Source organism: Micromys minutus, assembly GCF_963924665.1.
Source record: "Micromys minutus genome assembly, chromosome: 7".
Taxonomy (NCBI): domain Eukaryota; kingdom Metazoa; phylum Chordata; class Mammalia; order Rodentia; family Muridae; genus Micromys; species Micromys minutus.
The window spans coordinates 73027864-73043082 of NC_137976.1; the positions used below are offsets into that span (position 1 = coordinate 73027864).

At 48.5% G+C, this 15219-nt stretch overlaps 1 protein-coding gene across 3 annotated transcripts; it reads right to left on the reverse strand.

Moving 5' to 3' along the window:
• Positions 1-773: 773 nt before the first annotated feature.
• On the reverse strand, positions 774-4067 carry SLC7A4 (solute carrier family 7 member 4; the record flags this gene model as incomplete). 3 transcript variants are annotated; one of them, XM_080919404.1, is made up of 5 exons in its annotated part: positions 774-949; positions 1053-1161; positions 1424-2064; positions 2439-3452; positions 3920-4067. In XM_080919404.1, 4 exons carry the CDS (start codon positions 3418-3420, stop codon positions 774-776), a joined length of 1908 nt encoding a protein of 635 aa, XP_080775530.1. The 3 variants fall into 3 exon arrangements, with proteins under 3 accessions (XP_080775530.1, XP_080775532.1, XP_080775531.1); XM_080919406.1 differs by lacking the exon at positions 3920-4067 and having other exon boundaries at positions 2439-2488; positions 3098-3420; XM_080919405.1 differs by lacking the exon at positions 3920-4067 and having other exon boundaries at positions 1424-1525; positions 1952-2064; positions 2439-3420.
• Positions 4068-15219: the final 11152 nt, after the last annotated feature.

Sequence of the window (15219 nt, forward strand, 5' to 3'; positions counted from 1 at the left end):
TTACCTATTTTGAGTCCAGATTGGGATATATAGTCCCTGCTAGAGGACATGTCAGGGTTCTGGGGGGTGGGAGGGGCTATATGTCAGTAGTAGAATGCTTATCTAACAATCTCAAGGTCCTAGGTCCTGTCTCAAGTACCAAACACACACACACACACACACACACACTTGCACATACACACTCACATATGCAAACATGCACCCATACTCATTCACGTGCACAAACACACACACACACACACACACACACACACACACACACACGAATGCACACATACACCTTTGCTGAGGACGTGTCAGAAATCTGTTCCTCTCATATCATGCATGAACCTTTCCTCCTCAGAGGGACTTTGGCAGGCCTTCTGTGTCTCTGCTGTGGACTAGGGACAATCGCTTGGTTCTCCAGGCAGGTGAGAACTCAGTGCTATGAAGAATACCAGAATGTACATGACAGACGGTCACAACACTAGCTGATTAGTTATTATTCTGGGTCTCAGGGGCAGAAGCTGCTCCCCTGCCCACTCTGCCCCACCTGCCCAGGTATCCAGAGTTAATCATAAACAGGAAGGCTGTGGGCAACGAGTCCACATCAGCACTAGCCATGGCCTATGCCTTGATAACTGGAGACTCAGTTCCCGTGTTGAGGCTCTGAGAACACTCCCAGCACAGTCTGGGCAGGCTTCAAACCCAAGCTTCCTTGAGTAGGCAGCTGACAATTCTTCTGGCCTCTGGATGTTGGGGTTGTGGGAACCTCCATGGGCCAGCCTTCGTGGCTACTCAGTGCAGTCTGACTCCCGGACTGGGGACTGGCTAGCGGCCTGCGCGGCTTGCACAGTTTCCTCCAGGCTGCCACTGGGGAATACCACGTAGTGTGCAGTGGTCAGCTCCAATGGCTCCCTCTGGTTCTCCTTGCTGTGCCAGATGCCGTAGCCAAAATACACGACAAGTCCTGCAGGTTGGGCATGAGAGTGGGGGGAGAGTTCCCAACCCCACCTGACCTCTCTTCCCTCCCCATTGTAATAGACTCTGGTCCACACCCAAGCCCCACTCACCGACCAGCAGCCAGAAGATAAAACGCAGCCATGTCAGGTAGCTCAGCTTCAGCATGAGGCAAATGTTGAGAAGGATGCTCAGAGCTGGAGTCAGGGGCACCAACGGGATCTGAAGGTGCAAGGGTGAGGCCAAGATTGGCTATAGGATACACATGCCAGTCCAGAGCTTGACTGTGGAAATCTCTGGAGAGCTGGGTCATGTGCGCCCTCACCATGCAGGAAGCCGGAGCGAGTAAGAATGGACAAACTTATCTCCCTAGCCCCATGAGCTTGTGAACATTTTCAGGCAGCCTAAGAGGCTGGGTCAGAGGGAATAGGAGGACTGAGAAGGTACAGTATTAATGAGACACAGGGTAGGGGGTAGGGGGTACCTGGAAAGTATCTTGCTGTTTTTGCTGCTGGTGAGCCCCCAGGACCAGGAGGCTGGACAGAAAGACAGCACCACTGATGACCAGCAGTAAGACATAGCCCCACGGTGGGAGATGCATGTCTGAGTTCCCGAAGACCAGCACACACGCCAGCGAGATAGCTGAAGCTACCAAGATGCCAAGTGCCCAGGCCACAGCAGTTCCAGGGCTGCATGCATCCAGGAAACCCAGGAAGGGCCTCAGGGCTGGTCGCAGCTGCCCAGGCGCAGACACTGAGGTCTCTGCAGCACCCACTAGCTGTATATGGTCTGAGAAGGAGTCGTACTTCTTAGCCGTGGAGGCAGGGCTGGCTAGGCAAGGGGAACTGGGTGGAGAAGCCTTCTGGAATCGAAGCACAATGATGCTGGTGGCCACGAAGGTATAGGCCAGCAGGGTGCCGATGGATAGGAACTGGACCAGTGCCTCAAGGTCCAGCAGCAGTGCCAGGAGAGCCATGAGGACCCCAAACACCAGGATGCCCACCACAGGCACCTGCGTCCGGGGATGCACACGGGCAAACACCTGGAAGAAGAGCCCATCCGCAGCCATGGCGTAGACAATGCGAGGCAGGGAGAAGAGGTTGCTGAGCAGGACCGTGTTCATGGCTGCAGCAGAGCACAGGGAGCAATCAGCGCGGCAGATACGCTCCGAGGGAACCACTGCTAGGCTCACAGATAGGATGTGTACTGAGGGTATTGGCTCCTCACCACCCACCTAGGACTGGGGCACTTCTGTTAGGTCCAGGCCAATTAATGAACCTTGTGAGAGCTTGGAGTCTGCCTGGAAAGGACCTGTAAGCATGTGCTCCCAGACTGATATTCTGGGTACAATTTGTGGGGGTGGGGCTGCCAACAAGTGTCTAAAACTTAGTGTTTAATGAACTCATTAGGCAAGTAAAACTGGGACGTGGAGAGAAGTATTTTGAGAGGTTTGGGGCAGGGCCGTGTCCCCTCCCACCCTGCCCAGAAGGGTCCCTTACCACAGATAGAGCCAACTGCCACAATGAAGCCAGCCCAGCTGTAGCCCCGCCTGTAGAAAGCATCGGCAAGTGCCGAGTCAGGGTCCAGGCTGTGCCAAGGTACCATGAGGGTTAGCACAGTGGAGACCAGGATGTAGGCACCAGCTGCCAGGCCAAGGGAGATAGCGATGGCCGTGGGCACAGCCCACCGTGGGTTTTTGGCCTCCTCACTGGAGGCAGCAATGACATCAAAGCCCACAAAGGCATAGAAGCAGGTGGCTGTGCCGGCCAGGACGCCAGAGAAACCGAAGGGTGCAAAACCACCTTCTTCTGCGCTCCAGTTGTGAGGACGGGCCAGGATGAAACCCAGGACGATGATGAATAGGATCACAATCAGACTGATGGCTGAGAATGTGTGGTTAAGCCAGGAGGAGACTCGGGCTCCGCAGGAGACAAAGGCAGAAGCCACAAGTAAAATGCCAGCAGCCAGAAAATCTGGATAGTGGGCTAGGAAGGGCATCTGCCAGACACCCATGTGAGACTCTGTGAAGTTGCGGATGCTGTGGTTAAAGATGGCATCCAAATAGCCACTCCAGGCACGGGCCACAGCAGCACCTCCAATGAGGTACTCCAGAAGTACATTCCAGCCTATGAGGAACGCCCATATTTCCCCCATGGACACGTAGGTGAACAGGTATGCAGAGCCAGTACGGGGCACGCGGGCTCCAAACTCTGCATAGCATAGTGCGGCCAGCAGGGAGGCTACAGCGGCCACCAAAAAGGACAGGAGCACAGCAGGGCCAGCCATGTCCTTGGCCACTGTGCCTGTGAGCACATAGAGCCCAGATCCCACCATGCCCCCCACACCCAGTAGGGTCAAATCCAGCGTGGAGAGGCAGCGCCGTAGTGACGTCTCCATGCTAGACTCTTCCAGAGGCTTCAGGCGGTTCAGTTTCTGGCAGAAGCGTGCCAAGCGGGCAGTGCTGGGCAGTCCCCGGGCCATGGCAGATAGAATACTGAGCCAGCTCCTGGAACCTAGTGGGGACAGACAACGGGAATAAGCAGCCATCTCTCTTCTTTCATAGACAGCCCACCCCAGTCCTAGCCTCCTCTCCTTAGGAGCCCAGGACATTTGCACCATGGACCTACGTTAAAAGGCTTGAATGGGACGAGTGTCAGGGACTGTGGGCAGGAGGCATAGAGAGCGCGGAGATCCTTCCTGTCAGCCTTCAGGACAGTGGAAGTGGCAGGGAGGAGCAGACCTGCAGCGAACGAACCCGCGAACCAGGTGGGTGGTTCTGTGGGCGTGTAGGAGGCAGCTTAAGAACAGGCTTGGAACAGGCTGCACCGAGAGCAAGGAGAAATGGGAGGCTTCCCTGGAGCAGGGCCAGGTTGTCAGGACCCGGAACAGGAGCGGCTCCTGCAGCCGGGAACGTGGCCAAAGGGACACTCAGAGAAAAGCGATCACCCCCTCTTTCTGTCTTGTCGGAGGATCAGCTCACCTGAGGCCAGGAGGCCAGGGCTGCAAGGGCCCCGAGTCCCGGATGTGAAAGCTGTGGTACCCCTCCCTTCTCCATATGCTCCGCAGCCCCGGGCGGCTGGGGCTAGCTGCCTCCGCCATGCCCCTGGGCCCCTAGACACCCAAGCCTTCTCTTGTGTATTCATTCCCGCAGCAGCGGTCCCTCCAGACCCGCTGCTACCCACCTGCTGTCGCCGTCGCTGCCACCGTGCGCACTGCGCCTGCCCCGCTAGTTTACAACGCCTGCGTGCAGAGCCCGCCCCTCGCTGCCAGGCGCCGGATAAACCCGAGCCTCACAACTCACATCCCTTGTGGGGTTCTGTACAGTGCCTCCGCACCGCGTCACATATCAGGATAACCCTCTAAGCGAGTAAACGTCCAACGTTGAGACCAGAGCCGACCAGGGTCCTAGGGCTTACTCCACATTTCGATTCACCTCCCTAGGTGAGGAAGCTCTACCACCTGCTGAGCCCCTTGGCAGGGTCCAGGTTGTGGGTAGAGCCAACCCTGACACGGGCTCCGCAGCAGTTACTCTCCTTGATCCCTCCCACCCCTACAACTGGATAGCGTCCAGATCCCCACTATGGGGTCGTGTGGGGTCTGCAAATGTCCAGCGCAGTGAGATAAAGACAGGGGTCTGGCCGAGTGGCTTTGGCAATCTCTAAACCTCGGTAGGGTAGCAGTAAGCACCTTAGACAATAGGCAAGAGAGGGCAGCCTTTAGGGTATGTTCTATAAATTGGCAGAATTTACAAAACCATGTCTGGTAGATGTCCCATAAAAAAAAGGCAGTAGCCAGCATCAGAAGACAGCTTGCAGCTCTCCAGCAGAGTACCTTATAGCACCAAAATGACAAGGACAGCCTCAGCACCTGACAGGACTCTCCAGCAGCACGTCACACGTCTCACCATCAGGGGCAGCTCCCGAATAAAATCTCCAGAGAACACTCTGAGGGGTCTTTTTCCTTCTGTTCTCAGATTGAAAGCAAACGTAGCAGCTAGGCTTGGTGACCCAAGCCTGTAATCCTGGCACTTGGGAGGATCAAAAGATTGAAGACCATGTATAAGTATATGTAGTTCTCATATATGTATGTGTGGCAATACATACGTGGTGAGATGTTGACTTGTTGACAGCGGGACAATAGCCCAGTGAAGACGAGCTGGGCAAAGCCAAGGTAGTCACGTTTCCCCCAGAACTTTATATATTTTAATCCACAATGCATATCTAATATAATTAGCATGTATATGTAATAAAATGAGCATACAAGTATGATTATATATGATGATAGAGCAATATAAATATACTACCACAAACCTATATGTTCGTACACACGAATGTTCGAGTTTGTGAGTGATTACTGGAATCCTAGGATTCAGTCTCCATAACTCCCTCAGGTAAGGACAAAGTGGTGGGTGACATTCCAGATATACAGGGACATTTGGAGAACTGTGGTTTTAATCAACTTCTTGAGCCTCTGAAACCCAGCATCGTCTGAAGGTGCTGCTTCTGTTTAGGGCAGTCCCCCATCTCCTCACACTCACTTCCTGGACTTAGCCAAGTCAGGGCTCCTCATCATGAGACACTTCCAGAGAAGCCTGGAAAAAAGCAAGCAGACCAGAGATATGGGCGGTTCCGTAATCAGAGCCTCGTCTCATCCCCGCCATGAACACCAGAATACAACTGGCATTTGACACTAAGGTTGGCTGGTGCAGCAATGCCTTCTACATCCTAGTTACACAGCTGAGAGAGCGCTGGACCTCAGGGAGCAAGGCCTTCTAAAGATGCTGTAAAGAGGAAACACCAGGGAAGACGGAGCAAGAAGCATTTCCCAGTGACTTTGAAAGGCCTAGGGTACCTGACACTAAAACAAAGATAGCGCACGGGAAACAGAGTCCCCAGCCAATGATATCCCATATTTGGGTAGATTCAGGACTCCTCAGCAAAATGCCAGCAAAGCAGGGCCAGAGAGACAGCAACAGCAGCCACAGACATCTGCTGCTGAGCATGATGGGAAGAGAGAACTGAGTGAAGTAAGTTGTCCTCTGACCTCTACATATGTACTGTGGCATGTGCACACGCATGCACACGCACACACACACAAACTAATCAGTCATATACTAAGATTTTATTTTTACTTATTTATTTGAATTATGTGTATATGTGTGCGCAAGAGACATATGCAAGAGAATACAGTGCCCACACATGCCATAAGAGGGCATCTGATCCCCTGGAGCTGCAGTTACAGGTAGTTGTAGCACCTGATGTGGGTGCTGGAAACTCAACTTGGGTCCTATATAAGAGCAAACTCTTAACCACTGAGCCATCTCTCCTCCAGCCCCTAGTTTATTTATTTTTATTTTATGTACATTGATGTTTTGTCTGTAGGCTTGTCTGTATGAGGCACTGGATCTCCAGAAGCTGGAGTTACAGTTACCATGTGAGTACTGGGCACCAAATGCAGTTTTCTGGAAGAGCAGCCACTGAACAATCTCTAACCACTGAGCAATCTCTCTAGCCCTAAAAAAAATTTAAAGAAGAAAATGCTAACAAATTAAACACACACAAACACACACACACTCACACACGATTTATCCCAAGAATGCAAAGTTGATTTGACATACAAAAAGCAATCTGTGTAATATACCATACTAGTAAAATAAATAACCAAACCCACAAAATAATCTTAATTGTCACAAGAAAAATAGTCAACAAGCCCAGTATTGGTCTGAATGAGAATGCCTCCCGTACCATCACCAGGCAGTGGCACTATTTGAGACAGAATAAAAGGTTTAGGAGGTGTGGCCTTGTTGAAGGCTTGTCTCTGAGCGTGGGCTTGGGGGGTTTCAAAGGTTTAGGGTCTTTCTCTCTCTGCCTATGGATCAGAATGTAGCTCTCAGCCATTGTTCCAACACCATGACTACCACCATGTTTCCTTTGAAACTGCAACCAGCCACCAAGTAAGTGTTTTCTTTTGTAATACAAGAGCAGCTTTGGTCATGGGTGGGGGGGCATTCATAGCCACAGACAGTGACTAAGTCCTTAACCACGTATAAAAACCCTACAGCTATTATACAAAATGTCCAAAGACGGGCCATTTTTGCCTAAGATTAGCAATAGCATTAACAACACTTGTCTCAAGGCTATCATGGTGGCTCCAGGCAAGGCAAGGAGGTAAAAGAAGCCTGAAATAGAAGGAAACAAAATGGTTCCTTATGTATTTAAAGATCCAAGGAATCTATAATTTCAGAAAAAGTTGTAGAGTCAGACATGGTGGCATTCTAGAGGCAGAGACAGGCAGACCTCTAAGTCTGAGGCTAGTCTGGTCTACAGAGCAAGTTCCAGGTCAGGCAGAACTTTACAGAAAGAAACCACATCTTGGTGCTGGAGAGATGGCTCAGTGGTTAAGAGCACTGACTGTTCTTCCAAAGGTCCTGAGTTCAATCCCCAGCAAACACATGGTGGCTCACAACCATCTGCTGTAATGTCATCTAATAACCTCTTCTGGTGTGTCTGAAGACAACTACAGTGTACTTAAATTATATACATTAAATAAATAATATTAAAAAAGACCCTGTCTCAAAAAAAAAAAAAACAAAACAAAATCAAAAACAAAAAAGGCATTAAAACTTACAAGTTCAGCAAAGATTAATGCACAACAATCCATTGAATTTCTGTACACTAAAAATGGACTAGTATAGATTGGAATTAGGAAAACGGTTCTGTTCATATAAAACAAGAGACTTAGAATGTATTTTAATTAATGTATTTACTGTGTGTGCACATGCACATGCCATGTGTTGGAGGCTAGAGAACTCTGAGGCGCCAGCTCTTGCCTCCACCTTGCGCACACACCTGCAATTCAGCACTTGGGAGTTCAAGGCCAACCTGGGTTACATGAGACCCTTCTCAGCTAACCAGAAAGAAAGAAACTTAAAATATATATTGCAAATCATTAAGCATTTTAAAAAATTTAAGACAACCTCTAAAATGGAAATATATCCAAAGTTTATAGTCTGGAATGTTACTTTTCCTTTTCAGCGATGCCAGGGATCAAACCCAGGACTCCTGCATGGGTCTCAAGCTGCTCTGGCAGCCAAGCTGCAAGTAAGACTGCATTGCTGAGGCACAGCAGCCCCAGACTGCTATGCAAACTCAGTGCAGTTCTTGGAAAACCCACACTGTCCATTTTGCAAAAATTGTCAGGCAGATGCCAAAGTTATTATAAAATGACAAGGGACACAGAATAGACAAAACACTCTTGGGAAATGACAGAATTGGAGAATTCACAATTCCTCATTTCTGTGAGTCAGATAATGTAGCTCAGGGTAGAGTGCTTGCCTAACACAAGGAAGGCTTTGGGTTTGATCCCAGAACAAAGCCCAGAAAACAATCTCTAATTTCCTTCCTTCCTCCTATCCTCCCTCCCTCCTTCCTTCTTTCTTTCTTTCCTGTTTAATGTGTATATGGGGGAAGGAGTTGTAGACGAAATCTCACTCGGTAGTCCAGGATAACATGAAACACAGATCTGGCTGGCCTCAAAGGCATGGCAGACTGCCTGTCTTAGGTTGTGAGTTGCTATCCAGGTGCTGGGAACTGAACCTAGGACCTCTGCAAAAGCAGTCAGTCCTCTTATCCACAGTACCATCTCTGCACCCCCAGTTTCCCTTCCCTTCCCTTCCCTGTCCTCCCCTTCTCTCTTTCTTGTGCTGGGAACTGAACCTGGAGCTTTGCCCAGAGAGTGTACATGGTCTACCACTGAGCTACATCTTTAGCACTTTGGTGATGTTGGTGATTATTTTATTTGTTTACTGAGACATGGTCTCACCCTCTGGAAATCGAAAGATCGAACCTTTTCTCATCTTCCTGCCTCAGCCACCCAGGTTCAGGAATTTTAGCTATGAGCCACCATGCCCAGCACAGTGGATGCTTCAGACAGGGTCTCACTACAGAGTTCAGACTGGCCTTAAATTCATCATTCTCCTGCCTCAGCCTCCTGAGGGGTGGGATTACAGATGGGCAACACTACACCCAACTTACCTTTTTAGATTATCAAATGGTGGAAAATATATAGTAGGGATAGAGAGATTGCTTGGTGGTGTAGTGTGCACTACTCTTGCTGAGAATTCCTGTTCCGTTCCCAGTATCCAGGTAGCACACATGGCATGCTGCTCCAGCTGTAAGGAAACTACTGCCTCCTCCTGGCCTCCTCAGGTACTGCATTCACATGCACCACTCCAACAGTAACACCCACGCAAAAATGTATTCTACTCTATTCTATTCTTATTTTATTTAAGTTTTCCTGACAAGGGCTTCTCTGTGCAGCCCTGGCTGTCCTGAAACTTTATCTGTAGACCGGGCTGTCCTCAAACTCAGAGTCCACCTGCCTCTTCCTCCCAAGTGCTGTGATTAAAGGCATCCGCCACTGCTGTCTGGCAACACAAAATTTTTAAAAGAAAAATAATTATTCAATACGGAGTCTTTTAGATTAGTTTTCCTGACTTGATAATATGTATTTATGATGCTTCTGTGTCTCTGTGATTTGACAGTTCATCTATTTGGTTTCTTGCAGAAATATTGCCTTCTATGGAGGCTTATTATGAATAATGCTTTTATAAATATTTTTTAAAAAGGTTTTGTTGTTGTTTTATCAAGATAGGATTTTGTGCCACTTGCCATGGAGAAAGTATAAAGACTTAGCATGTGCCCTATGCCTTTGCTGCCAGCACTGGGGAGGCAGAGCAGGCGGATCTCTGTGAGTTCGAGTCTGGCCGGTCTACAGAGTGAGTTCCAGAACAACCAGGGCTGCACAGTGAGACCTGTCTCAAAAGAGAAAAGAGGAAGAAAGAAAGAGAGGGGGAGGGGAAGAAGAGAGGGAAGGAGGGAGGGAGGAAGGAAAGGAGAGAAAGGGAGGTCTGACAGGGGAAGAAAGGCCACACATGAGAGGCCCTGTGTTCTAGTACCCCCACGCCACAAAGAAAAACAACTTCAACAATTAAGTAAGGCTGTCTTCATGCTTCCTTTACAACTGAAGATGAATTTGAACTCCTGATCTTCCTGCCTCTACCTCTTCAGTGAAGCAATCATTAGTTAAAAATCATTAAGTTAAAAATCATTAAAAGAAGAGGCTAAGGGGCTGGAGACATGGCCCAGTGGTTAAAAGCTCCTGCTGATCCTACAAAGAACCATGTTTGGTTCTTGGTACCCATGTCAGGAAGCCTACAACTACTTACAATTCTAGAGCCAGGAGATCCAACACTGCTTCTGGCCTCTGAGGAAACACACACACACACACACACACACACACACACACACACACACACACACTATTTCAAGAAATTTAAGATGATCAAAGAGAGATGTTTGGGAGAGTGCTTGCCTAGTTTGGGGGAGGCCTTGGGTTCAGTCCTCACCACGGCATAAATTGGGTATGGCAGTGCATGTCTGTGGTCACAGCACAGGGAGCTGGGGGCAAGAGGATCGGAACCACGAGGTTATCCTTGACTACATACTGGCATATGGAATGTCAGGGGAGCCGGAAATACAGGAGATTGTCTCAAAAACAAAAACCACTGCAGGCGAGATGGCTCACTGGGGACATGCACTGCCCCACAGCTTTGACAAGCTGAATTTGATACCTAGACCCCACATTGGAGAGAAGCAGTTACCACATAACTCACTTGCTTCTTCACAAGGTCCTATTCTTTATCAGATGCAGTAAATAAGCAGCTGCCCTTGGGGTCTTTGTTTGCTTGAAAGGATTCCCATAGCACGTAAACTGTATCTTACTATGCCTTTTTCCTATTAATCTGCCTTATGTTGATTTAAGTCTCAGGCCAGCCTGAGACCCTCAGAGGGTGAAAGAATGGCTTCCTCGCTCCTTTCTCCAGGACCCCGTTTTCTCTGCGTATGAGATCCTAAGAGAATGAGGCTGAGCCAGAAGAAGGCCAAAGTTAAGCCTTCAGGATTCTGTCTCATCTGAAGGAGCGATGAATAAAATGGCCCCTTGTAACATCAGCCCCTTAACGTTTTGGTTTTGTGAGTGACTTTCTGAGTATTTACAGCTTACACTCTGCAGGCTGAAGTCTGTACCCAGTTTTTCTTATCTCTATTTTGTGTAGTTTACCAGAAGAGAAAAAGATAAGATTCACCTGGCTCTTTGCAGATCTTAAGCTTTGACTTTATGGCCAGTGCTGAAGTTCTGTTCCCCATGGGCTGGTCCAAGGCAACAACCCACTAGAAGCTGACACAAAGTGTCGCTTTGTTCTAAGATGTCAGTTCTCTGAGGACCTTTTCTCAATTATCTCAGGCCTACAGGTCTTATTAACAAGAACAGTCTTGCTTCCTTAGGATATCTTGAGACAAACCCTGTTTCCTTTTCTTGTCTTTTGGTTTTCTTCCAAACAGGATGTATCTCAGGCTGGTCTTGAACCTAATGTAGCTGAACAAGGCCTTGAACTCATGACCCTCTTGTCTTGACCTATATAGCAAGTTCTAGGCAGCCAGAAACCACATAGAGATCATATTTCAAACAAACAAACAGATCACCACTTACACACACCTTATGTCCACGGCCAGGAAAGCAGTAACTGGAAAGTTAGGACCAAATTCCCATAGGCGCGTCCTCCCTCTCCCCTCTCCCCAGATGCCAACTAAAGAGACAAGGGATGCTGCAGAGAGAACTGTGACTTAATCACTGCTTGCTGGAAAGAGGAAAAGACAAAAGGGTCCCGGTTGGTGGGGGACAGGAGGAACAGATGGGGACTTCTTTACATTCTATGTTGTGAGAGCACATGTAGACTCCACAGAATAGTCATTGGCACAGTGTAGGCAGTCATGCTGTTAATGGTGTGTATCCTGAGTAACCCTTTATCCTGGATGCAGGAACATTAGACCCAGAGTCCTTTCCAAACTTGGTGCAGTTAAACCCTCTGCTGAACAGCCTCCTGCTCCTCTGTTTAGCTACATTATCCACAAGCATTAAGATGGTTAAATTTGGCTAGACAAAATGACACACACCTTTGATTCCAGCACTCAGGAGGCAGAGGCAGGAGGAGCAGCTGCAGCAGGAGGAGCAGCTGCAGCAGGAGGAGCAGCTGCAGCAGGAGGAGCAGCTGCAGCAGGGGTGGGGACAGCAGCACAGGAGCAGCAGCAGCCCAGAGGGAGCAGCAGCCACCACAGGCCCTCTGGGGCTCTTGCACTTACACCCTCTTAAGAGTCTCCTGAATTGCAAACATCAACTATCTGCAGCTGACAAAAATCATGCTCCTCCTTAGAGCAGCAGACAAATCATAGTGGCTGAGGACAATCTGAAGCAGCTCCATGTCCCACATCGGGGCTTAAAACAAAAACATATTCACATAACATAAATAAGTTTTTAAAGAAACCAAAATTCATTCCAGGGGAAAGTGAGATCTAAGAGACAAGACTAACCTTTGGCGTGACTGACAGACCACCTTCATTAACACTTCCTGTGTAATCTGATAGCTGCAGATTTTTTTTCTCTTCCCCATCTTTCTCCACTTTTGTTTACACTAAGCTTGCCCCCCCCACCCGAATTTGTTGGCTTGGAGTGACTGATGTGTATATAAAAAAGAAAAGATGATGTCCCAGGTTTCAGCACCAATGTTAGGAAAAAGATGAAGAGAGTGGGGGGGGGGGGTATGGCCCATGGAGGTGTGGCGAGGCATGAGGGCAAGGGGGATGCCTCTGGGGGACCCATGTTGGGAACCCCTCCCCCTGAGGGACCAACCACATAACGCTATAGTACAGAATAGAGTTTATTCAGGTCATGGGGGAGTTAAGAGGGTAGTAGAGGCAGAGAGAGAGGGAGAGAGAAGTAGAGGGGCAGAGGCTGGCCATGAGCATGTGGAGAGGGGGGAGGGAATGAGAGAGGAGGAGCAAGTGGGGGAGAGCAAGAGAGAGTAGGAGAGAGAAGAGGGGGCAAGCAGCCCCCTTTACAGTGTTAGGTAGCTGTGTGTGGGGGGGAAGCATACCTGGCTATTGCCAAGTAACTGTGGGGTGGGGTTTACAGAATCGCAACAGTGACACCTCCTCCTTTTATTTCCTTTGTGTTGATTAAAAAAAAAACAAAAAAACTAACCAATCACTTAGGAGAGACGTTAGGCAGGCAGACCCCGGATTAAAGGTGTGTGCCACCATGCCTGGTAGTCTTTTATTCCTGACAAGGGTAATGACGGGGTTTCAGCCATTGGTGAGAGCTCAGCCTCACAGTCAATGAGACTCACAGCACAAAGGGTGAGAGAATCAGACATGCGTCCGTGCACGGCTAACTACTCTGCCCTATTGTACTCGGCCTTGTCGGTTCAGGGGAAAGGGTAGAGCATATAGGCTTGGGAAGACTGAGGAGTCAGGTCCACTTATGAAGCTGTTGGGATCAAACAAATGAAGCAACTACATGGTGGCTCACAACCATCTGTAGGAGCAGATGCCCTCTTCTGGTGTGTCTGAAGACAGCTACAGTGTGCTCATATAAAATAAGTAAATACATCTTTAAAAAGAAAAAGTTAGGTTTAAAAAAAAAAAAGAAGATGCCAACACTGAATGAAGTGTGCATTGGCTGACCTGGCTGTGTAATACCCTGTGTCCTGGTTAATGAAGGTCTACCCTTGGGACCACAGCATACTAGATGTTGACGTGTGGGGACCCAGACAGTGTGACCAACTCCAAAGGACCTTTTTATCTACCCTTTCCTTGACTGGAACAGTCTTCTTGCTGTCCCAGCACTGTTCCTGGCACAAGAAGAGCTCAGAGGAGGTGGACATGATGATTTCCCTAAAGTGTAGGCAGAAGGGGTCCTGGGAGACCTGTCCAAGGCACAGGGTCTGTGTGGGTGTTCAGCAACACCGTCCTGGCAGTCACTTGGGCTCACTTGTTCAGATATGCCAAGAGGCCACTGTTGCATGGGAGAAGTTATGAACAGGGAGTGTCTCTAAGGCCCAGGTATGGACAACTGTAGAGAGCTGAGCGTGGTAGCCCTAGTAACAGAACCTGGAGAGGCATCTCCACCAGCTTCTCCTGCAGTCCCTTTGCATGGCCACCTTTGCATCATTTGCAGTGATAGTTTTTGTAGAAGCCCATCTCTACAGCGCTGCCTGTGTCTGCTTATGAGTGAACAGTCTTGGAGCATTTGTGAAACCTGGTCCAGGCTCCAGTGTAGGCTTACATTTTCCAAAGCCTACTTTAACAAGTGTACTTAAATACTTTAACCTCCCTTCTATCCTACCACTCACCAGTGGAAAGGAAAGATTAATAGGTCAAAGAAGGATGTTGACCTGTTTAGAAATAGCTCTTTGGGGGCAATTTCAATCTTTGTTGTCAGGATAGCAGCAGGTCAGTTCTCAGGAATCAGCCATGGTAGCTTGATTCTCTCACAAACAACATTCACAAATCCTCAATGGCAGTTCATCCAGAAGAAACCATGAGGCTCTGCCAACCGTCCTGAGTCTGTGGCAGCATCAAGAAGCTGCCAGAACACTAAACAGAAGTTCTTTGGTGTGTTTCTCTCTACAGAGTCACATCAAACAGTGATTGGTAAAGAGGGGCAAGGCGAACCAATACCAGAGAGATCCAACTTCCAGAAGATAGTCTTTGACTTTGACTTCCTCATATGTCCCCCCCATCCACTACTTGGGAGACCTCTCCATTGATGGGGCATGCTGACTACTGTATAGAAGCTTAGAAATGGAAGGCTTAGTTGAGTTTGGTAATGTATGCCTTCAGCCCAATCACTCAGAAGGTAGAGGCTAGGGGTTTATGAGTTCTAGGTCCTGTGCCAAAAAAAAAAAAAAAAAAAAAAAAAAAAAGAAAAGAAAGAAAGAAAGGAAGGAAGGAAGGGAGAGAAAGGGAGGGAGGGAGGGAGGGAGGGGGAGGGAGGGGAAGGGAGGAAGGGAGATGACACAGTGATTGAGTTCACTTCCAGGGAACTAAGTTGGATTCTCAGCACCAACAAGCTGACTCAAAATCTGTGACTCTATTCCCAGGCATCCCAAAGCCAGGCATGAATGTGGTACATAGACATACATGCAGACAAAACACTCATACACATTAAAAGAAATAAATCTTTTTTCTAAAAAAAGGACTGGTTCAAAGGCTCAGCAGACAGAAGCATCCACTGCCAAGCCTGACAGTCCGAGTTTGACCTCTGAGGAGCCACAGGATGAAAGGGGAGGAATGTAATTTTAATTTTTTGAAATTTTATTCTTTTTTTAAAACTGTTTTAAACCTTTTATTTCAAGACCTTTTAACTAATTACAAGTTTAAACTA